At 44.3% G+C, this 25,212-nt stretch overlaps 1 protein-coding gene across 1 annotated transcript in view; it reads right to left on the reverse strand.

Moving 5' to 3' along the window:
• efnb1 (ephrin-B1) overlaps positions 1–25,212 on the reverse strand; it is a 60,199-nt gene that overhangs the window by 22,525 nt on the left and 12,462 nt on the right. The window contains exon 2 of the mRNA XM_055016692.1: positions 12,813–13,090. Coding sequence (XP_054872667.1) covers positions 12,813–13,090 — 278 coding nt within the window. The remainder of the gene's footprint in view (positions 1–12,812; positions 13,091–25,212) is intronic.

A 25,212-nucleotide genomic window follows, 5' to 3' on the forward strand; every position in this document is an offset into this window, starting at 1 on the left:
CAGATTTTTCATGGGGCCACTTGTTGGGTCACTTGTTGGCACATCAAGGAGGTGATTATTTCATGGGTCCCTGAGTTCTAATTTAAGCTTCATATGTCAAAAAGGCAAGAGAGCTAGGTAGGAGAAAACTATTGCTTCCATATCAGTGCTACTGATCTGTTAGTGCAGATATTACATTTTTCCCAAAAAGCAAATGCAGTGACAGCATTCACTCACATTCAATAAATAAACTTTTAATGCAAAGCAAACCACAGTCTTCTAAGCTCTTTATTCTTGTAATAAAACTTAAACAGAGTACAGCGTCTGATTATGCTATTATTTTGCCCATGAAATGCCTTTGTATTAAGCTGAGCCTATTATAAATCCCAGGAGTTATTTTCTCAGAAACATCCAGTAACAGCCACATTAGCGGGTGGTTACTGCTATTGTCAGGATACACATGTGTAATCAGCTGACAGATGTACACAGAAGGTCTCTTAGCAAGCTTGTTCCTCAGCAGGAGGCTCCCTGAAGTTTCCGTCTTGCTTCATTTGCACTGATAATCACACGAGGTGAACCACGGTTCACTCGCTAAATCCCAGCTGATGATAAAACTGATCCTCTCCGTCTTTTCTCTGCCCTTTGTGGTCGTCTACAAAGGTGATATGAGACTGTGGACTCTGGAGAGGAGTCGCCCTCTTCGATCTGCCTCTAAAGGTCCATGAGTTACAAATCAGCCTGCGCTGCCTGATAAAAGAACCGCTGGGACGGATCGGAATGTGGTGAGAGATAGTAGTGGCATGTCAAAGGCCACAAGGCTCCAAAAATCTAGACTGACTGAGGAGGTAATCTATGAGTAAACATCCTCCAAAAGACAAACCAGAGCCAAAGCAATGGAACAAGTTTACAAACATAAATGGTGGTGGAAAAAAAAATCCTAAAAGCCTTCAGCACTCAGTAAAAAATATGCTTGCAGGTGCCATGTGTGTCTATGTGTGCATTTATGCAAATTTGTGAGATGTGTAATGTGTGTGTACATGTGTGTGAGGCTCCTGTGTGTCTATGTGAAGCTCCTACACTGCATCCATTCATCCTCCACAGAGAGAGCAGCTTCATTTTCACTGACCTTTTCAATCTGGCCTCCAGAAGAGAGTTATGACAACTGAGCCAGCCTTGTGTTTCCTCAGCACAACAACACACATCAAAGATGGGAAACAAACAAACAAACAAACAATAATTCTTACCGCGGGCTCAGCGCTCACCATCTCAAATAAGAGATGCAAAACAAACCCAGTTTAAGTGGGAGGGAAGCGTACAGAGACGCGGTATGCAAGGAGAGACAAGGTGAGCGCAGCGATGCAGGTGAGAAAACAGCCTTCAGGCTAATGACCCTGCCTGTGTGATGAACAGGTCAGGGCAACATAAAGGTGTAAGCAAGCACCTAATCATTTCTGCCAGGTCGGTGGTTTTTATCTACTAATTGTTACAAGCTGCAGTAGAAACAGAGGTTGCAGCAATCACAGACTGACATTTTTTGCTTGATAAATGCCTCGAAAGAGGAACTGGCAAATTGTTTGAGTACTGGAGAGATTAGACGGATAGAGAAGACAGTGAGATGGGCAGAGAGAGAGAGCGAGATGTCAGGGACCGAGCGAGAGACAGAGAGTGTACTTGTTATAGAGGAGAGAGTAGATGTCAGCCCATCTGTTGTCCACAAAAACAAAATCTGTAAAAGGAAGAACAAAGGCAGAGATAGAGTGTGGCAGAGAGAGAAAGAGAAAGGACAGTGCACAGGTGTGTGGGCGTGCACGTGTCCCTGTGACCGTGCACGTGTGTGAATTATTGCACGCGAATGTGTATGTGTGAGCCTGTGTGCCTGAACCCTGGGGGAATCTCCTGTACCTGCTAACATGGAGGCGACTGAACAAAGCTGACTGCAGCCAACATGGGACCCAAATCAGGGCAGCTCTGATGCACACAAGCACACACCAACACTGAGTCTCATGGCAACACACACACAGACCGATATTTAGTGGATAGAGGCTCTAATGTAGCTGATGTGTAAAGCACCAGAGCTCCAAGTGCTTCATCCAAACCACAGCGAGGCTTCAGAGGCCAGGCTGCAACACAAGAAGCAGGAAAAGACACACTTTTCCCTCCCTTCCCCTGTTATTCACCAAAACCCCAATCAGAGCGCACAGCCGACCACAGAGAAAATACTGCTGATTACATCCTAATACACACAAAGCCGGCAGTTGACGCACATATACAAACATGCGCAAGCACACACACACGCACACGCACTGATTACATCCTCTCTGGTGCTCCTCTCTCCTCATCCCTGGTATCGGTTACACGGTAAAGCCACGCTGATCGAGGATCAGTGTTTTTTGGCACGGGGCGCTGAAAGAGTTCAGGAGCTTAACCTCTAGTCCGACAGCGGAGAGAGACGGAGGCTCCGGACCCCCGTGCCCCCAGCACAAATAAACAGCTACAACGCAAAAATGTCTGGCAGACTCGAAACAATTTCCTGAAGGATCTGTCACTGTGCAGGAGAGATGGGAGGAGGTGGGGTGAGGGGGGGAGAGAAGAGGAGAAGTGGGGAGATCTAAGGAGGAGAGAAAATAGGTGGAATGGCAAAGACGGACAGAGAGCAAGATTAAGTTGCAGGAGGAAAAAAGAGGGAGAAAAGAGAGGAAGAAATTGGACCCGTGGGTTTGGAACGGAAGGTAAAATTGTGCCACCGCTGCCTCCGAAATCATCAAGTCGCTGCAAGAGGCAGCCCGAACTCAAACACAACACGTATTTGTTTGAAGGTATTTTTCCTCTTCAGCATTCATCCATCCATCCATCATGCACAATCTCCCGACAGCGCGCACGTTTACACCCGTGGGACTGCTGACTGAAAATATCTTGTGCTCGGTTAAGCTACAGTTCTCTTGAATGTGCATTAACAAATGCACAATGCAGACAGCAGCCTCTATTAGGCCAGCAAATTTGTGCTGAGAGATGGAGGACGGATGTGTGCGAGCACATTGTGTTTTTGTGCGAGCATCTATTTGCATGCTAGAGTGAGCTTATGAGTGTATATATATATATATATATATATATATATATATATATATATATATATATATATATATATATATATATATATATTTGAATTTGCTTATGTGGCTTCATGCTTATTTATGCCTGTGTGTTTGTGCACACACACGCCTCCTGTGTGTTTGTCTGCTCCTGTTACTGTGTTTGTGTGCCTGCGGTCGTGCTGGAATGGAACATGGACATTTTGCCACTGAGCTGAATTCACAGAAACGGGCTTGGTCCTGGCCCTGCAGAGCAGTATTTAGACTGTGTATTTATGCGTTGGACAACCACAGCAATCTCTATCACCGCCTTGTGATTCATGTTTGTTTGCTCTGCTCGACGCTGATTCAATTCCATCAAGAAGCTCCTTTTTTTTCTCTCTTTCTTGTTCCACCAAAACGCTTTCCACAGAAATGTTCACGCCATACCCGGTCAGAGTTTCATCAGCCTCCCCTCATCGTAGCTGACCACGCATGCAGTGGTTTCCATCGCGAGGATGCGACATTAAAACTAACAACCTCTATAATTATACATCCATATTTCTCCGATGAGTTTGTGTAAACAAGTCCGGGCTCCAGCTCAGGGAGGCGGACTTCTTGGCAGGCCCTGGATGAGGGTGCCACTGAATGGCTGTCGGAAAACAAAGCCATTTCAGAGTGTGCCTTGGAAAAGACAAACCACTGTTGTAGGGATGGTGGAGAGGGAGAGCAAGCTCCATCTGACAGAGAGCTGTGATTTGAGCTTAGCTATTGGCCGGAGAAGAAAGACACCAAGAATATGTGTTGTTGGCAAAGCAGAGGGCAAACAACCTCAGACATCTCAGATGGAAACGGAAATATGCATTTGTAGAGTGTTTTAGATTATGGGCTTTCATTGTTTTATCCTGTGCTTATGTTTTTTTTACAAAGCAACACACCATTGTCCGATACAATTTTGCTTGTGGACAATGATGCTCATCTTCTCGTGTCCTACATTTACTTTTCCTAATCACCGTGGACTCCAAACACGCATCTATCCAGCAGTCTCAACATGTCTCCTCTCCTTTTGCCTGAAGCTATTTTAGGGTTGCAAAACCACAGAGATGGTTTTTAGCATAGCAAATGGAATTTAAGAAAAAGAAACCCAGGAAGCTACTTTTAACAATCGAAAATCGCTCAAAGAGAAAGAGCTGTTCGACAAATGACTTTGTCAGTTGAGAGCAGGAAAACAAAAATCAACGGTGTTGTTGTTTCAGAGTTAGCTCTCTGTGGTTTTCTCGCGGTCTGTGTGCTGAGCGGAGATCTAAGTTATCAGTTAACAAAAACGACTCGAACACAGACTTCCCACAGCAGCCTGCAAACACACACACTCAACTTTGTAACACGAGACGAGAATAATGGAAACAGAAACGGATGGTTTAAGGAGTGCAAACGGGGGATGACATCGTAGCAAAGACAGAGAGGGAGGCCTTGCGTGCAGGATAAAATATTCTAATAAGATAAGCATGGAGCACGGCCGAGGAGGGATGAGTGTCTGCATTTGGAGATGCACGAAGCAGACTAATTGAGATGAATACATGAATATATCAGCTTCATCTAGCAGCGACGGGTTCAGCTGTAACCAATGGTTACCATTCACTTGTACAGCCACGTGAGCCGCCCTCCCTCTAAAAGAAAGTCCTCATGCCCCCCCCACCCCTCGATTCCCCCCATCCCCACCCCTCCCTCCACTCTAAACAAACTCCTCTGTAATAAACGAAAGGCAATAACCAGCGACAATAACGCTGTGCCTGCTAACCCTCTCTGAATGATATATCCAAAGGAGAAGTAGCAGAGGCAGCCTGGATAGATTTGCAAAGCAAGCAGAAAGTCATATATTACACTGGCACTCTAATAAACACTGGGCTATGTTCACTCACAGGGGGGTTGTGGGGGGGAAGGTGGTTAAATCTCCTTATCCTCAGCCGTTCTGTTGGGTCGGTGCTAACCTGACCTGTTAGCTGGGTTTACTTTGAAAATGAAATCCGTTAAGGCTTACTGCTAGCTGCTTAAAACACCAATCAGGAACATCAGTGACAGTCACTCACTCAAGTTTTTTTCCAGATATTCTACACCAATCTTCTTCATAAAATGTGTACTTATAATAATTTACTGATTGAAAACATGCAGTCAATTTGTAAATTAATAATGGTAGAATCAAAGGATGTAAAATAATCACTTATCCTAAATAAATGAGACTCTTCTTGGAGATTTTAGGGTTTTAAAACCAGATTGATAGAAATGTTTACCAACAATACAAATCATTATTTCAGGTTCCATGAGTGATTTTTAACATCCACACTCCAACAACTGTGCAATACATCAAACAAAAACATCCTTTGTTCCCCACTCTTTGTAAGTATGTGGGAGAGTCCATAATCGATGCAAAAGGAAAATCCTGCACAGTGTCTCTCGCTTGTAATTAAAATACTTCAGCGTGATTTTGCAGAGGGAGGTTACCAGATGTTAACAGTTACCGTTTCTCAGCAGAAATGTATTTAATTGCGAGGCGCGAATGTGTGAGTTATTTGCATCTCTATAATCTGACAATCAAAATGCCTTTGCCTGTTTTCGAATGCTTCCACAACCGCCTTCCAAGTAGCTGTGATTTGATTATGATAATTTTATAACTTTAAAAGATGACATTTAACACTTTTTTTCTAATCAGATTAGTGTTATTGCGCCACACCAAATCAAGGTACACGCCTGCGAGTGTTTGTGTTTAGTCGACTGAGCCTTCATTTGTATGTGTGTGTTCGCGCTCATGAAGTCCCGCTGCATTATTAAAGCGAGTACCTGCGTGGGAGCGCACGTGTGCACATGTTAGAGTGTTTATGTCCTCACAAATGTAGGGCAGGGGAGGATCTGGTGATCCGCTGCAGCCGGGCCAGGGATTTCAACCTTGACCTTCAACTCCCTCAAGGGCATATAAGATGAGAAGAGGCTGAGTTGTTAAGGAAAAGAAGATAGCGCATATTGCCCAGGGGAACAGCATTTCTTTAGGGTGTATTTGGATGGATGGATGTAGAATGTGTAGGTTGTAGAGGAAAAAATAACAGATATAGAAGTGAGCCCACGCTAAAAAGAATGAATGTTACTGATATGCAGCATGCTCCTAACCTTAATCCTATCAGGTGTGTGCACCGCAAAAAGATCATCCCACAGTGTCAAACGCACTTTGTCAGATATTTTCTTATCGCCATTGTTTTTCTAATACGTGAGTCCGCACCTATGTTCCACAAATCAAGAAATAAACACCATTTTATTCTCGCATAATAAAGTGCGTGTCCTGAATAAACAACTGATGGGAGTTCCACTGGATTTACCTCCAAAGTCAAAGAAACTAAGAGGAAAAATCAACTCTGCTGCTAGCTGCTGGCGGGCATTATGTGTTCCTGTGAGACAATCTTCAGGAGGTGAGACAGCATGTGCTCCACTGCGGCTGTGTTCTAGCGGGGAAGTCGCTGTGTGTCAGAGTCCATGACGGTACACTGCGATGGAGAGTGACAGCTGTCAGGAGGGATCAGGCTTACCCTGCCCGCTACACAGGAAATCAAGGCAGAAGAGAGGAGCATGACGACAGGCTGCCTCTGTTTACTGCCTCGTGGCCCTACCCTAATATAGAACAGAGACTCACCGGGCTAGCTAAACACCGCAAACATATCACCGAGCAGTCATGCAACGTTATTTCAATGAGGAGGCGAATGGGAGAGAAAATGGAGGGACACGATTCAGGCTGGGCTGGTATAAAGGCTGTCTGTGTATATATTTGCACAGGCATGTATGGCTTGTCCCTTCTCTCTCTCTCTGGTTCTCGCTCTGTTGCTCATTTTCCCCATTATATTTCCTTTTCCTTAAAAGCCTCCTGTCTAAAATCACTTCTCTCCTGACTCTAACTCCCCCTGCTAAACACGGCAAAGCCATTTTCCTCACAAACAGCTCATTCGATATCCTGTGTTTAGACAACGCAGTGAAATATAACCAGTTTGTTCACTCATACACCAGGGGGGTGGAAAGGTGTATGTATATATACTATGTGTGTGTGTGTGTGTGTGTGTGTGTGTGTGTGTGTGTGTGTGTGTGTGTGTGTGTGTGTGTGCATAGGGGGGTAGTAGGGGCTGCTGATGGACAACACAAGCTGGTACTGGTCTGGGCTTTAGATCAGTGCAGGGTTATCATTACAGACTCCCTGCTGTGTTTCCGTGACCCTTTTGGTCATGAATTTTGACCTTTAACTCCCCCCCATCCCAACACAACTCCTGTCAGAGCCGAACAGGGATGGACGGGACCGACTGGATGGGATCCCCTGTGGTGACACCGAGGCCCCGGGATCCACATACACAAACACCATTTGTTGCTTACTTTACCCCACACCTTTTGTTGCTTATGCCACAGAAGTAGGTGCAGGCATGGGGGTGGGGGACGGACTAACAAACTGAAAACCGGGGGTGGATAAGAAAGAACGCCTGCTGGAAGACTCAGTGGAATGTCCACTCCCTATGCATCTTGGTGTCTGCCACATATGACCGTTAATCAGGCCAGATAAGCCGGGTCTTTACGGGCCGAGCAGATTTACGCCGCTCTGCTGGCTGACCGGACCACATTCCCAGCAGAGACGGTGGGATAACGCACTCGCATCTTGTAGGTGGGGATAAGCTGGCCTAAAGGGGCCTCAGCACATACACAGTGGACCCTGCTTTAGACGTAAAGTAGGAGAAGTGTGTTCGGCGCAGGTGCTCTCAGGAAAACCCACACATAATACGCACATAAGGCGACCACGCATGGCTATTATCTAAATGATAGATGAACTGTGTCACGGTGTATGCACAGGCTGCAGTGGAATAAATAAAACAGGCTCTTCCTGTTGCAAAGGACAACAACATTAACATAATACCAAGACAAATACTACATCCGATTACTGCTGACACGAAAAACGCTACAGTATATGAGCCTAATAATGATGCACCATCAGGCTGGATCCTGTACGACCAGACTCCCCTGTGAAGGATTTACAACTGGCTGCAGTTATGAGTTCACAGTCTGAAGCACTGTGGAGAGAGTGTTAAGTATTCCTAATGCTTGCATAAAACACACATCAGCAAGACTGCTGACATGGAGCAGAGACAGCGTCGTATGAGAGCAAAAACGACCTAAAGTAAAGATGTTTTTGCTGTGATGGTGTCGAGACGCATGCCCATGCACATGTCACGAATAAAGCCGGTTAAAACATTTATGATGTAATCAGGAGACAATACATGGAGCAGCCCCGTGAAACAGTCGGCGAGGAAAACTTGAAGACGACGCCGAAAATGCCCAAAGGTGTTTTCTCAAGACATGTGGGCGTAATAAAGCTCAAAGAAATATTTCTTAAAGTCCACACGATACGTTGCCACAGGAGCGCCCCCTCCTCCAAAACTGTTGCTTGATAACATCACAAGCTTCATGCTTCCCTGCATTCTGTCTTTGAGGGAGAGTTCACAAATATCGATTGAACTGCTGCAGACTAAAAGGAAAAACATATGTGGTTTTTAATTTTGCGTGGCTTTTTCCTTCAGAGGAGAAGGAGGTAAAAAAAAAGAGAAGCTGCTTTGGAGAATAAAGGCTATGGAAGCTTTAAATCTTCTTAGGAATTTCAGAACTTTAAAGGTATAAAGTTAAGTCATCCAGGGTATAACTGTATTCAAATTCGGACAATGTGATGTAAGGAGATGAACGTTTGAAGTGTTTTATGGATGTTTAAAAATATTAAAAATGTAATAATGCCATATTAGAGGTAACAGTATTATACATCATGCTTCATTAGAGGAGGGTCCATTTTTCTTTTTCTTCTAATGGACTGCAGAGCCTCCATTGATTTCTCACGGTGCCAGATGCTCTTCGGCATACGGCAGCTTGTTGCGTATTCGTTTAGACATCACATCTCGAATCATTACATAGATTAAGGGAGGAATCAATTGTAGATGTGGCAGAAAACCCCCAACTGGCAACATCCTGACATGAAATACAACACAAATTTTAATTTTAGCCAACTTTTAGAATTCAGGAAATACAAAATATGAAATGAAAAATAGATAAGGCTCATGTAATGTCCAAAACAACACTGCCTTTTTACATAATGAACAACTTCGTAGTGTGTAAGCTTCTGTAGAATCCCATTAAGAGACCCAAATTGTTTAGTTTGTATGTCATTACTTCTCTATTCTGGCTGTGGCTCCTCTGAGCCCATTTGCTGCTTTTGAAGATCTTTAAAAACTGGTTGCAGATATACATATATAAATTCATATAAATATAAATAAATAAACAAATATATATATATACACACACACACACACACACACACACACACACACACACACACACACACACACACACACACACACACATATATGTATATAGATATAGATATAGATATAGATATGGATTCATTACCAATATTCAACTTGACTTGAGAAACATTAAATGTCACCATGTCACACACCAGAGGATTTCTCTGGGTGACAAGGTGCTGGCATTTAATTAATAATGGCCGCTGTGACCATCAGCTGGAATTGTGCTGACCAGATTGTTTTATGCATTAGAAAGTTTATGGATCTTTTCACAGCAGTGACCTATACACTTTCTTTTTTATTTAACAACAGGGAAAAAACTGTTTTTGTGGTGACCTACTAGACTGTGTGACATCAGGATTTCCATTCCAGGTTCTTAAACAGACTCAACAATCAGAGTTGTGCTTCAGAACTCACACATTCTTCACCCTGAACACACACTATTCATTTGTGCAGGAAAAATTAGCCTTGTTTGAGCACTTTGGAATCTATCGTTGAATTTACACTTGTGAAATTTTAGTTGTCAGTTTGCCTTTGTCCTGTGTTGTGATATACAGCAACAAAATGTCAATGGAGTGTCTTGAAGGAAGCAGAGGAATCTACAGACCCATTAGGGTATGTGAGAGTTTTTTGTTTTCACTGGAGTTAGATGAAATTTTGATGTAGTTTTAAAGGTGACTAATGAGTAACATTGTCTTATTTCTCTCAAAGGTGTTGTTTGATACGCCCAAATATGATCTGGGTCTGAAGCTCTGCTGGAATATTAACAGCTACAAGTCTCAGGTCAGACCTACAATCCCTTCAAGCCAAAATCTCATGAAATGTTTAGTAAATTCTGATAAACTCTGACTTGCCACGCTTAAATGTGACTGATCTCCTTCAATCCTTTTAGATTGCATTGATGGTGGAGCTCCTACAGCTTCAAGAAGAAAACCTGATCCCATCTGAGGTGACTGCTGAAGACATGATCGATTTATTGTTCGAGAAAAGCAAAAGTACAGTGAAGGAACGGTGAGTTACTAAGACTCTACACCTTAACTCTGCTCATGTCTGACCAATCTGTCTGTAAAAATAGAGACAAAAACTCATTTTTGTTTCTGTTGAAAGCATTTGGGACCTTGAACTGGAGAAGTTTAAGGATGATGTGAACCCTCTTCTCATGCTGGTAAGAATAGGAACCAGAAGAACTTACAGGAGTTTACAGTAAATTTTTACATTATGCTGATCTTCTCCTCTAAATACATGAAAAAAAACTGCACTTAATATCTTACTTCCTGTTTCAGGTGTGGGCAGTAAACATCAGCAATAAAATGAGGGACGTTGAGTTAGCAGAGGCCTTACCTCGAGATTTTCAGAGTAACATTTGGCACACCCTTTTTACCAGTTAAACTGCAGTGGTTTAAATTCCTGTAATGTTCTGAAAGGGTGTAAAATTTTATTTTAATGACTGCAACCTACAGAGATCCAAAAGTCCTCAGCATTGCTGAAGACTACGCCAATATCCTGAGACAGAAGCAGCAAAAGACACCTAACTCCAAACTGCTAAAGCCACAAGAAGTGGTGCTGGAGATAGCTCCCAGAAACAGCTGTGGTGTCTCCTACATCAGCTCCTTGGATATCCTCTACAGGAATTCTGAACATTACTGACAACCACAACAGTAAGATTACAAATGAAAAGCCGGGAATGGAGGAGGATGTTGTTACATCACAAGATGACTTCACCAGGAAACTGACTAAAATGGAGCAGCCAACACTCAGTCCAACTCCACGGACACCCCCTGTTGAAAGTCCATACATTACTGATAACCAGAAAAGTGACGTTACAAGTGAAAAGCCCATCCTGGAGGAGGAGGATGTTACTGCATCACAGGATGACTTGGCCAGGAAGCTGACTAAAATTAAGCAGCCAACACCTAGTCCAACTCCATGGACACCCTCTACTGAAAGTCTGTACATTACTGATAACCAGAAAAGTGACGCTATAAAAGTAAAGCTCTGTCTGGAGGAGGAGGACCTCAAACTGATCATAAAACAAGAAGCTGCAGTGATTGCAGCTCAACTGACTGCTCTCAGTTCCCCTCTTAAACCTGTTAGAGAGCCCTCAGAAGCCCAGATGACCTGGAAGAAGAAAACAAAGAAGTTCTTCTGCTGGTTATTTAAACCACGGTGTTGTTGTTTTTGCTGGCAGTCACACAGACAGTGACTAATTATAACTGAACACATTAAATAAAAACGGCTGTCAACTGTTTAAAATGCTCTACTGTTCAAAGTTAAAAGAAAGTAGTTTTAGAATTTGAAATATTTTTTTCATTCACAACTTAATGCTTTGGTGTAAATGAAACATTTTAGATTATAGTCTCAGGTGTTTTTTGGTATTATTGCCTCTCTTGTGAAACATTGTATACATGGTCCACCAAGTCCACCAATATTAATATGTTTTGGTCTGCAAAACTATTACACAGTAGTTATACATAGTAAATTGCCCAGAAACAGACCGTGTCTAAAAGGTTTATCAGAAGGAAAGTGTGCACAATGTCTACAGATTGTTTTTGTTTGTTGTCAGTAAATGTAAGTAATACCACAAAGACAAAATACTTGGTTAAAGTAGAGACATTACATTTAAAATTCAACTTATGCAACAGTACAAATGTATTGTTACTACAATATGCAAAAGAATCACAAGTAAAAGTAGTAGCAGAAAGGGAAAGAATGTCACTTTCATTTTTACTGTCAGGTTTGTAACTTCCTAAGGATTTCCTGTAAATTTTCCAGAAAATAACTATAATCTGGTACTAATCACAAAATATGGGATTTTCCATGAAAGACAAGCTATATTTCAGTCTAAAGCAACATTTGTTCATCATTTCAAACTTAAATCTCCATAAATATTCAACTTAAGCTTAAGTAGTAGTAGTGTTGTTGTTGTTTACATGTAAGCAAAAATGTAATATTTAAGGTGGTTGAAGTTTAATGTTAACTGCAATATATCTGTTTTAAGTATGTTTCTCTCTGGAAAAGTAGCAGGCAGAAGGTGTAAAGTAGCAGCAAACTGAAAGTAAAAGTGTCAAAACTGTACCAAAGTACTGAAATCTACATTTCTACCACTGAATAAATTTATAGTTTCTTATTATAAAATATTCAAAAAAGTATAAATAGCATCCATGAGTCCAGCCTCACCATCACTTCCCCATGAGGAAGGCACATAACCTCCAGTCGTTGCTATGGGACTGCTGCAGCGGCCATTAAAATGCAGTTTTACTAGGAAACTCCCAGGTGTGACTGTGTGTAACTGAGTGTGAAGCACAGATTATTACTCCGGTTGTTCAGTCAGGCTTCCCCGGTTAAATGAAGGTTAAAAAGCTAAATATCAACAATCAATCATCTTTTATGACAGACTTACAGGTGATGTAGTAGTTGACGTTCCTCTTGAACTCCAAGCCCATGTAGTTGGGGCTGAACTCTTGGAATTTGATGGTGAACTTGATGTCCTTCTCCGGTTTGTTACAGTTGACCAGGACATTAGGATCGAGGACAGTACTGCAGCTCTCAGCCTGCTCCCTCTTCACCAGGTACAGTTTGTAGTATTCATAATCTCTTCCTTGGTCCGCCTTGGGACAGATGATGTCCAGCTTGTCCCCGATGTCAGGGTAGATCACCAGGCCTTTCCCAGCCACAAACCTGGAGGACGAGACGAAAAAGATAAACTGTTATTAACACGTAAAAAAGGAAGTCTGGAAAAGCAGCCATATAATTCAACAACAGTTTAGACAATCTTAATACTTTGAGCTATCGCAGTTATGGGTTTAGATTTGTCTGGCGTGGCCTTTTAGGCTGAGCGCAGTTAATTTGGACCCACAAAAAACACTACATGTAGCAGCTTGAAGTTGTTCAGCATTAGTCAACAGAACGTTTCACACAAATCCTCTGAAGTTCTCTCTCATGCTTGGATCTGAATCAAAGCATACCAAAAGGAAACGAGACGGACCGACACAAAATGGCTGCCGCAGAAAGGGCTATAGATAGGATTACACTGAAAGAATGTGACAGATTTCTTTTCTCATATTTTTGGAGTGCCAGATAAGACCGGTGCTTCGATATAATATCTACTTCAGAGGTCTGTGTTTCTGCAGGAAAACAGTGGGCAGGGGTCAGCTGGCAGGTTAAGGCTTCCTGGTTCATCTTCCTTCTGCCATGATCATCTAGTGGAGGATTAAGATAATCCATCTGGCCTTACTGTACCTCTCCACCTCGCTCTCGGCTGCCAACTCAATCAGATCAGCTCTTGTTCTCTTTTATTCACTAAAGGTGGGGAACAGGAGGAAGCCCAGTGTGTGTGTGTAAGTGTGTGTGAAGAGAGGGGGTGGGGGCACTCTGAGTACTTGCAGTGTGTTTGGGCAGTGGTGTGTATGTTTATGCATATCTGCATGTGTGTGTATGTGTGCTAGTCGGTCAGCAAAATGGGCTGAGGTTGCGGTCTGATGGGGGGGCAGTCGGGCTGAATCATTGTTCTGGACTTGTTTGAGGCTTAAAATGTCAACATGGTTCAGCTCTGCTGTCCCAGTTAGCCAAGCATTAACCCAGACAGCCGGACTGACCACGGGTGTGTTTATGTACGTGCATGTATGTGTGTGTGTGTGTTGTGGTTGCAGACAGCGAGCACAGCAGCGGGGCTATCTGCTAGATCTGCCCATGCCAGCGGATTTAAGCAGGATTTAGCAGCGCGCAATGCATTTGTTGTTCTTTCTGATCCCTCACGTTTTAACAAGACATCAGGGGCTGGGCCCCTCTCTGTCTCTCACTGTCTCGCCCTTCTTTTTCTCTCAGAGTGTAATCTAACCTTATCTACAGCCCCTCATTTCATCATCACACACATCATTTCACCACTAAATAACTGACTCTTCAGACAGGCCCAGCGAAAGGAGGACCGTGGTGCCTCCTAACAGAGACTGATAGAGAAGTGTGAGTGTAAGTGGTGTGGGGGGGTAACCCTCTGCTGATGTTAAACGCTGGCAAACAGCCAGCCATTGTAAGAAACGATCATTTAAAAAGTCCCATTTTCTGAAGAAATACCCTCCCCCCATGAAAATGAACATGATTGGATTAACATTCATGGCCATTCTTCTTGGACAGGGGCATTACCAAATAAATGACTTCATTCACAAAAGAGATAAATGCAAAATGAAATTTGCAAAATGGTCAAAATCCTCTTTGTCGACCCCATTTTTTTTTTTTTTGCTTAATATGATGTCATGAAAGCATGTGTGGATGGGAGCTCTTGTGCAGGGCTTGGAAGCGGGTGAGACGTTATTTCCCTACCATTGTCTGATGCACACGGGGGTGAGGAGGGGTGAGGGGGTGAGGGGAGGAGTTGTGCTAATTCAAGGGCCGATAAGAGAGAGAACGCGGGGTCTCCTTTGTCCTACTTCTCCCAACAGTTTGCTGGTTTTCAACAGCAACACTCTGCATGTGCTCCTGTGTGTGTGTGTGTGTGTGTGTTGCGTGTGTACATAAGCATACATATGTTTCTGTGTAAGTGTGTGTGTGTGTGTGTGTGTCATGCATGGGTACACGTGCATGAGTCTATGAAGACACAGACACAATCAGTCTCTAATTGGATCTACAAGATGCATCAGTGAGGCATAAACACGTTTCCATGGCAACATTAGGCTTTGTTGCTGACCACCCCTCCCCACCTTCTCTCGATTCCTCCCTCGATCCCCCCAATCTCAGCCCCCTCTATTTCTGCGAGGCAATCTCATTCCCTCCTGCTTTATCCTTCCCTCTCATTCACCTCCTCAACATTTCCTTCATTCTGTTTTTCTCTCATCGCCTCGTTCTCCATCCTCCCCCTCCTCATTCTCTCTCTACACACAAAAAACACCGACAGAAAAACAAGCATGAAACCAGTAGAGAAATCACAATTAGAGCTTGATTTGTTTCGCTCAACAAGTAGCTGTTCTGTGTTTTCTTTGTAGGTAAAAATTCTTGGCAACTTTTTTCTTCAAATGGTGTTTCAAAAGTGTGAAAAATTCCTAAAAGCCTGTCTCTGGAATAAAACAACGAGCTTTAAACCCCCAACTTCTCAGTTTTACAACCCGTTTATTCCACTATCAAAGCGAGGCGCAACAATTTAGATGAATAATTAAGATTTCCAAAATCTTAATATCTTAATATCCCTGAAGGATTTAATCGCAAGCCGGCCCCTGTCATTGATTCAATTTTCCGAGCAGGCCTCCTAGTTGGCCGTTAGATAGCGATCCTAAGTGAATTCTCCGCTTCTGTTTCCCAGCCTTTGTTAACTGTCTGCTATAATGAGGCTCTGGCTGCTGTGGAGGTCTGGAAGCGCCATCGCAGATGGGAAAGAAGCAACATAAAAGAAATAGGGCAGCAATTAGTGTTTAGCCCAGTTTAAAAGCCCTCCACTTGGCAAGTTGCAGCCCAGCTCCAGTCCAGGATGTGAAACTAAACTGGTGGGCTGGGACTTTGTCTCCTGTTTGTCTCTCCGTTGGCTTAATCAGCACCACTCCGGTGCTACACACAGCCACGCAACGAAGAGGAGGAGACGAGTGACTGAAGATTATTGTACTTTTGAGGAGGTCGAAAGGGAAAAAAGGGGGGAAAAGGGAGGTTGAATTGCATCTTTCATTCATGTTGTCTGGAGACTTTATAAGACCTGTTGATGAAAGAAGTTTGAGTTCACAGAGGAAGAGCTGTGCAGATACAAATAATGTTTCTGGGAAATGACCCCGAACCAGAGCGAGCCTTTATCCCCCTCATGTCAAACGAGGTGGATCTGCCTGGACCAAACAAAATAAAGAGAATCATTTTCAAAACAACCAAATGAGGTTGGTTTTGTTTCATCTGGATGGCTCCACAGCGTGCTCAATCCTGTAAAGAGCTTATACAAACAGACCTACGCTACAGCGCGGTGGAGAGAGAACAGAAAACAACGAAGCAAAAGAGGAGAGGAGAACCCCCTCCTCTCTCTTTTTACATTCCACTGGTGAATATGAGCACATGATCTCACATATGCTACACCCCCCCCACCACCTCCTCATGCACATACACACACACGGATGTGGGAGCACACAAAAGCACTGTGGGGTGCATCCTGGACCTTCCCAGCCCAACTTCCCAGCCACCCCTATTCAAGCACCCTGCCCTCACCGACTTTCATATAAAACGCCGCCTACACTAAGGCCCACTCAAAGCCCCTTACAGAGCCTCAAACCACCCCTTCCCCCATGTTCTCCACCCCCGTCCAGTCAACTTGAGCCTCTGCCCCGAGCGTTGCACTGGCAGGCAGCCTCGGCAGCCAAATGAATGGACCCGAGGCACAGGAACTGAGTGAGAAAGAGGCAGAGGCAGCTCATATCAACAGAATGGTGTCAAATTGATTTGTTCCTCCTGAGCAGCAGCATGAACATGCCATACATATCAATTAAAATCAATTATATTCTACTACGAAATCCAGCTCTACCAGGGGAACATGCCAACGGCCCCAGATGCAGGTGCTACCTCTTCTTGATGTCTCTTTTCTGCAGCTGGACATGCAACGTTTCTGTCTGGCTTTTAAAATGCACATGAGTGTGTCATGTGTAAGCAAACACACGCTCTCCACACACACACACACACACACACACACACACACACACACACACCACCACCACAACAGGTACTCCATCCCCCCGATACCAGCGTGGTAATTATCACACCAGGAGAAGTGTTCCCTCACCAATTATTATTTCTCTCCTACATTATCCACAAAATCAGTGCCGCTGCTTCCCTGTTATTAGAGATGGCATTTTCCATATGGCACAGGTATTTTTGTTTCAATCAATATTCCATAAACTTAGAGGTTGGATAGATATTACGGTTCCACTTGAAACATTATAGTAAGTCACCCACATGACACTTAAGTCTGTAAAGAACACAAACTGGTGCATTGTAGTTGAGCTCTTGTGTAATATATTTTGCAGCAGGGATTTACTTGCACTGGGCGGTTTACGTTTTGTGTAATCACAGGGTTCAAGTCAATCAATATTAAATAATCGTCTGCTAGCAGCAACTGTTTCGGTCTTAAACCGCTTTCAGATCTATCTAGATAGCGTCACATGCCCGCTTGCCCCTCACAATGGAGACATTGAGGCAGCAGCTTCTGAAATGGCTTCGCTCTTGATGTGTGGTTTAGATTCACTGAGCACTGTTGACACAGTGTGATCATTTCATACTCGGGAGAAAAGGCACATATCATCAAACTGTCAGTATGTTTGCTCTGCAGAGATTCGCCACATCTACACTTCTGACCAGCGAGATCTGAAAACCGGTCGAGAACCATCTCCACCGTGGAGGCGACGCTGCGAGAAGGTGATCTGGTCATGGGTCTGTCCTCATAGCCCGCGGCTTAAACCCATCGCTTGTATACATAGCTGGCTTCTGTCAGGCTGTCGCGGGGGCAGATGTTCTTAGGGAGGCCTGACTATAAACACACACACATAAACACACGCCCCGCAGTGTACACACACCGATTTCCTCACATGTCAAACACGGTAAACAAGTCGCCTCGGCGATAGCACAGGCCACACACACACACATAGAGGGACACACGAACAAACACAAGCATCCTGAAATTAAGCAAAACAAGGTCCATCTGGCTCCAGAACTGTTTAGCAAAGCAGGAAGGATTTGACCCTTATTATAGAAAAGGAGGGACAAACTCGCCGATGGGTAGTGGTACTGGATAAACTATAAACTGAATCCAAGTCGCATTTAAACTCCAGACTTGGCAACAGTGGCCCGCTGAAAAGCAGAAAGCTTGGTATTTTCCCTCCGGGCTGTTCCCATTAGAGGGACATAAATGACGATGTCAGAGGCAAAAAAGACAGACAGAATATCCTGAATTCCACCCTGCCGAGAACTGCTTTTGTACGTGTGAACACAGACACCCTCTCTCTCTCACAGACAAACGCACACTAGCTCCAGTTAGCTCAGTCAACAGGCTGGCATGCAGAGCAGATCAGATTCAGCGTGACTCATAACAGTTGCACACAGGCGAGTTATAACGCACAAAACACCTCTCGCGTTCACCAAACAAGCTCAGTATGCTTGCCCTCTATCACTGTCACATGAAGGGCCAGCATCGCACCATCAGTGCCTGTAATGAGCTAACACGATGACGCCCAGATGGCCCTGCCACAAGGAGGAAAGAAGTGGACGTTGTTACAAGACGGACACCCTGAAGAGGACTGTTGAGCGAGAGGAGTGTCAGAAGTCATTAGGGAGGAGAAGGAGCATAATCTGTTTCTTCTTATGGCCTCTGTGGTTTTCTGTCGGTGCCGAGCCCATCCCTCTCTAAGAGCAGGGGAGTTAAGCGAGCATGGGTGTATGCGGTTGTGATTGAACGTCATCCACCGTATCACTGACAGCGAGAGACTGTTGCTCTCTGGGTCTCCACTTATTCATCCTGGAGCTCTGGGGAACTGAGCTCTTCCAGCTGGTGGAGAGAAGAGAAGAGAAGAGAAGAGAAGAGAAGAGAAAAGAGAAGAGAAGAGAAGAGAAGAGAAGAGAAGAGAAGAGAAGAGACTTGGCTTTGCAGGACAAGAGATTTTGGGTCAGTTTCAGCCCAAGTTTAGCCCTCATTCTGAGGTTGCTCTGTGACCCAACCACACGCACACACACACACACACACACACACACACACACACACACACACACACACACACACACACACACACACACACACACACACACACACACACACACACACAGCCAGCTGCCTCCCATCACTGAGGACCAGCCACAGATGGGCTCTGCATGCTCCGTAAAGATCTCTCCACAGGCCAAGTCTACAGTCACAGCCAAACCCGCCTGGCCTGAGCCCACTGTATGTGTGTGTGCAGATATACATGTGTCCGCTGAGGCCTGAGTGGGTGAGAGCGTGTGTGTTATCGTGCCAGGACGCCCCAAAAGCGAGCCAAAGTCGGTGCATGTGCGAGGTGGTGGTGCTGGACCGTCGCAGAGAAGAGGAATCCCCCGGGACAAGCGCTGCAGAGCAGAGAGTCAAGAGCTGGACCAGGATGCAAGGCTGCAATCAGTGGCGAGCAGAGCAAGGAGAGGAGAACCCTCCCAGACGGAACAATAGCATCCCTCACACGCACCCGATTGTGTTTCACTCCCACTCGAGGGAGTGGAGGAAGAAACTAGAGAGGGAAGGCATCAGAACCATTATCAAACCTACGCAGCTTGCCTGGGTTGTTACCGCTGGCCATTTTCTGCTCGGTATCTCCGACCTCATCAATAAGCCCTCAGAAAGCGTTTCTAAGGAGAAGCAGCCCTTTTAATGTTGCTGCTCAATCAGATGTACTAATAAACACAAACAAGCACACGATATAAGACACAGAGAGAGTGAGAGGGACGCCCCACACACACGTTATACAAGAGTTATTTAAATTCTGTTTGGCTTAGATAGAGCCAGTCATGGTTCAATTCAATTTTTAACAATTGCCCTCCTATCTCAGCATGGCTAAAATTACTTGAGGGATCACACTTTTAGACTGAATAATGAAGCAAAGTGAAAAGCTCATTGAGGATGAGAGTCAGGATACGGTGTAGCCAAAGTTAGCTAATTTCTCAAACTCGTGCTCGGAATGAGTTGGCTCTCAGACGGGGGGGAGGATGGTTCAGCTCGGCCCGCTCAGCAGTATTTTGGCAGCGACACATCTGGGAATCGAATCAGGGAGTGATCAGGCAGAAGAGAATCTCTCAATCGAACCTGACACCCATTACTAATGAGGTTTTTCTTGAAGGAATAGTTTGACATTTAAGGGAAACATGTTTATTTGCTTTCACCCTGAGAAGGGAAATTGACACCACTCTCATATGTGTGCAGTAAAAATAAGTTGCTGGAGCTCTGAGCTGGTTACCTTAGCATGAAGGCTAAGGAGAGCAGCTGGTGTGGCTCCAACGGCAGGTAGCAAAATCTGCCTGTAACGCCATAAACTGTAATTATTCCACTTGTGTTTTTGTGCCAATTAAATAAATGAGATTTACAGGTGCTGCAAAGTGGATTTTGTCACCTTCGCACAGAGCCACTTCTCTCTATTTCCAGTCTTTAAGCTAAGCTAAGCCACGTTGCTGCTGGCTGGAGCTTCAGACATGCGAGTTCCATCATTTTTTTTCACCCTCAACAAGAAAACAAATAAGCATATTTTTCCAAAACATCCAACATTTCCAAAATATAGTGGATACGCTCGCAAGAATATTATTGCTGTCTTCCAAAAACAGTTGGCTCCTTTCGGAATACAGAAATTAACTGCTTCCAGTTTGAATTTTATAGCAGCAACTTTACAATCAAAGGGGAGCTGGATCGATATTTTATAAGTCTGCATGTTGTTAACAGGTGTTAATATGACACAGCTACAGAAAATCTGGAAGACTGAAGACACACCAAAGCCTTCCTGGAGGAACAAAGGGAAGACGTGGCTCACAGAAAGCAAATCAATCAATCTCTGCCAGAAGACGTCTGGCTTTGACAGCGCAGTTCTGAACCCAGTAGTAAAAGACAGCACGCAGCAAAGTTCAAAATACTTTCATTGTTCATCTGTCAGTGGGAAAGACAATTGCAAGGGAAAGGGAGGGAAAATACTAACACAATATTTATCTTGCGTCCCCTTTCCCTCCTGACTCGCTCTTTTTTTTTTAATGTATTCCTGCTATTGTGAGGAGTGCCGCGAGATGGATGGATAGAGGAGTCCGGTAGGTGATATGTGTCTGCTACGAGCACAGTGCAGTCACTCACACATTTCCCCTGTCTCCAATCTCAAGCGACAGCAATAATTCAGACACCAACAAACGGCACCGGGGTGTTTTTTGTGGCATTTCAATTGTCGGTGGCTGGAGGTTTTTTCTTCTGCATTGTTCTTGAAACTGCTTCCCTGGGAAACTGGGAAAGTCAAACAGCTGACGAGATGTCACCTCATGAACTCTCTCCTCAGTTTCACACACTCACAAACAGCCATGTCGGCGATCCGACACACACTCTCCCCTCTCGCCCATTCTCTTTTCTCTCCTGCGCACACAATTCTAAGGATCTCTCATCCGCCGCTTGTCAAGCTCAACGGCACACAGCTCTGTCTAAACAGGTGGCGAGTTGCTGCCTCTCTCATGGACTGACTGTTGCCTTTCAAGGCTGGTGACTCTTGATCATGACATGAGTCTTACGATGGCTGCTGGGCTCCTTTTCGCTCACAAGTCACGGTAAAAGCTGCCAGTAAGTCTGAGGGATTTCCGTCGAGTGCGGACACATTCCTCAGAACTTTCATTTAGCCTGCAGCGCTTGAGAGCTGTGGAGAACGTGTGTGGTGCAATAAAACTTAGCTTTAACAGTCATCTCCCTGTAGCAATACCTGTTTGCTGTGCAAACCCATACCTGGGCCTCACACATGCCTGTTGCGACTGGTCATGCGGTGCTATATGGGGAGCGTGTATGACCCGAGGAATTATCCAGTGTTCGAACAGGGACGCCTGCACGCATGAACGCACACAAACACACACACACACACACACACACACATTCTTGCATGTGCATTCACGTTGTGCGCACACACGCATTCTTTAAAAGCCAACAGTAGCGAAACGGGAGACGATAGGCCTCTGTATGCGCCACTGACAGAGTGAATTACACAGGGAGCTAAAACACCGGCTTCCTGTCTCACACAACAGCACTGGATGGCTTTCAGATGGATTTCGCCGACTCTTGTACAAACACCGAGTCAATATCGGGGTAATGGCCAATCGTTGAGGAAGAACAATTCACAAGTGATTTACGGAGAAAATGTGTGTTTAGGGCACTTTGCACCACAGTCTGTCACCCAGCCATAACAAGGGCTCACTGCCAATAGATTCCACTCGCAGGGAACCACATGCAGATATGTGAATATAGCTCCTAATATGTGCAGAGGCTTGATGTTCCTCATAAGAGAGAGGCATCAAAAAAGAAATTCCGCTGATGAAAAGCTGGTAATCCTGCTTCAAGTGATTCAGAAAGCCATCAAAGCAACAACAAATTTTGTGTTATGAGCAAACACAAGTCATTTTAATCCGTCAACACTGATATTTATGTCTGTCACAAGCTCTCATGACCACAAAGCGTGTTTAATATTTCTCAGCTGCTGTGAGAGCACCGCCACACTACAGATGATTGAGTGCACTAGATTTGGCGTTTCTCCTTCTCCTTCTCCAGCTGTGTCCGTGTACTTCAGGACATATACATGCCGAGAGAGGGCAACGGGGAGGACGAAAGGAGGGGATCGGCGAGGGGGAGGGCAAACCACTGAGGACGTGGTGCCAGCCAGAGAGGCCCACCGTGCCTCAGTCCCATCTCTCCAGCTGAGGGCTTTGATTCGCCTGATTGTCTCCAATATTGAGACACACAATAAACACAACACTTGGCGACCATTTGCAATTCTAATCAGTCCCTCTCAACTGGCCTGGACAACTCAGCTAGAGCCCTCTGGGATATCACTCATCTGACTGCAAAATAATGACACAATCATCGCCATGGCTACACTCCCGCTACATCCCATGAGCGGCGGGACTGAGAGGATATTAATACACGGGAGTAGTTGGAGAACTAAATGAATTAGCCAGGAGATTAGCTGGATACCAGGTTAATGAATGTGCCACGCAGGCAACTTCCCGACCGTCTCACATTCAGGAAGCGTTCACACCCGCCTCCCTGAAAAATGACTAGCAGCAAGTAGGCGAGCTAGCAGGTCCACACCTGCTTCTGCAGGGCATGCTTGAACAAGATTTCAACAAACCATCTCCTTACAACATGAAATTCTGACAGTGTAAACCTTGATTGATGGCTTCTGGATAAGCCAGCAAGTTGCAAACTCCAGCACTATCTGATTGTGACACGCAATAAAATGTCAATAAACCAGCATGCAGGCTGTGATATGATCATTAAATCTGTGTTTATGTTGAACTTGTGAAATACTTTGGTTTCCTGATGTTCGGAATCATAAGTTAATGCAATTTAAGCAGTTGAAGATAAGCAAAAAGATAAGGCTCTTTATCTTTAACAAACTGTCCCGAAATCATACATCTGTGAATTATGAGAGCCCATCTGTTTGCCTCTCCTGAGCTGTTTTCACTGACTTGACAACATGATGGTAATAGATGCTCGCAGATAAATGAGCGCAAAGTGACATGCAATCATCCACGTTTTAGCAGCCTTGATGTATTTGCTTTAACAGTCACCCAGAAGATGAGAAACTCAAATTTATTTCACAAAATAACAGGCACATCTCATGAAACGGGCTATTTGACTTGCAAATTAGTCAGATGATTCATAACGGCGACCATGCTCGTCTGCCCTCGTTTTCTCGCAGGCATGAGTGCATGTCTGCATGAGTTCAACCAAACGTGTGAGTGTCGATGTTTGCACGGGCATGTGAATGACAGCCTGTCAGTGAAAGAGATGTCATTATCTAGCTGATGTCTGTGTGAGTTGTGACCGTGGAGTGGGGCGAGGGAGGAAAGGGTCACATCACCAGTGGGGAGCTGCTGACACTCTGCCGACAGGAAACATTACTTTATGATTTCCCTCTAGAAGGGAAACACTCTTGTCACAATCTGCAGTGCCACTGTTCGACCTCATTTAGAGGTTATAGCAATACAGAAAAGTGTGTGTGTGTGTGTGTGTGTGTGTGTGTGTGTGTGTGTGTGTGTGTGTGTGTGTGTGTAGCACTCATACACAATGGGGGGATCTCGAAACAGGAGATATTTCTTTAAAATAACATAGTGGGGATTTTTTCGCTTTGTCCACGGGGCCTTGAAGACAGGAGTTCTGGTAAACCTCTTCCCTCCCTGTCCTTACCCTTTGACTTTTTTCTGTGTAACAACAATGCAGGGGGGTTTTAGTTCAGTGTCCTGCAGTCGATCTGTTAGGGTGCTGATAAGAGAGGCTGATGGATAGGTTTAATCAGCCAAGCCCAGGGATCAAGACCATGGGACAGATCAATCAAATGCTGTGTGGTTTATAAAAGAAACTGCCTTTATCAGTGTCACAGGGGTCTCTGAATGTTTTTTTATATCATATGAAGGAAGAAACCAACAATGGCACAGTCAACTAAAAATAAAAAATTAATTTTAGGTGCAAAAAGCTTTGCACTTATGTGGCTAAAAATAATAACCCAAAAGCTGTGGGAAAAAGAGCAGCAGAAATGAAAAAAACCCACATCTGCAATCACTACACAGAGAGTGTTAAACTTCAGCGGCGATTTTCTAACAAAGCATAAAGCTAAATGTCCCTGGTCTCTAATATACTAAACACCTCCAGATATAAACTGAAATAAAACTCCATGTAAGCCCCTACTGATGCATAAAAACTTAACTGAAATGAAAACCTGCTCCAAAATCAAAAAGGAAAACAACAGAAGGACAAAGACAAAAAAAAAAGCTGAAAACTATCTCCACCAAACAATAGATCTCTATATGAGAGAGGCGCTGTAATAACTAGGACGCAGTGGGTTTTTTCTTTACTACACAGCTGCCTTCTGTGTCTTAAAAGCAGCTTCTTATCAGAGAATTTGAGTGACAAGTCTATTCTCTGCTTACAATCTCAGCTCATGATTGTAAAAGACAGCTACACATGTCCCATCAAATCCAAGACAAATTAGTTGCTCTTTCTTTCCTCCCTTGGATGGGAGATCTTATCCAGGCGGACATGCTTAAGTTGTCAGTGAGTTTCTAAAACCCATATTGAACAGCATATTGACTGATGCAATCGCCGAGAC

This window comes from Amphiprion ocellaris, chromosome 13, assembly GCF_022539595.1.
Source record: "Amphiprion ocellaris isolate individual 3 ecotype Okinawa chromosome 13, ASM2253959v1, whole genome shotgun sequence".
NCBI classification, from domain to species: Eukaryota; Metazoa; Chordata; class Actinopteri; family Pomacentridae; genus Amphiprion; species Amphiprion ocellaris.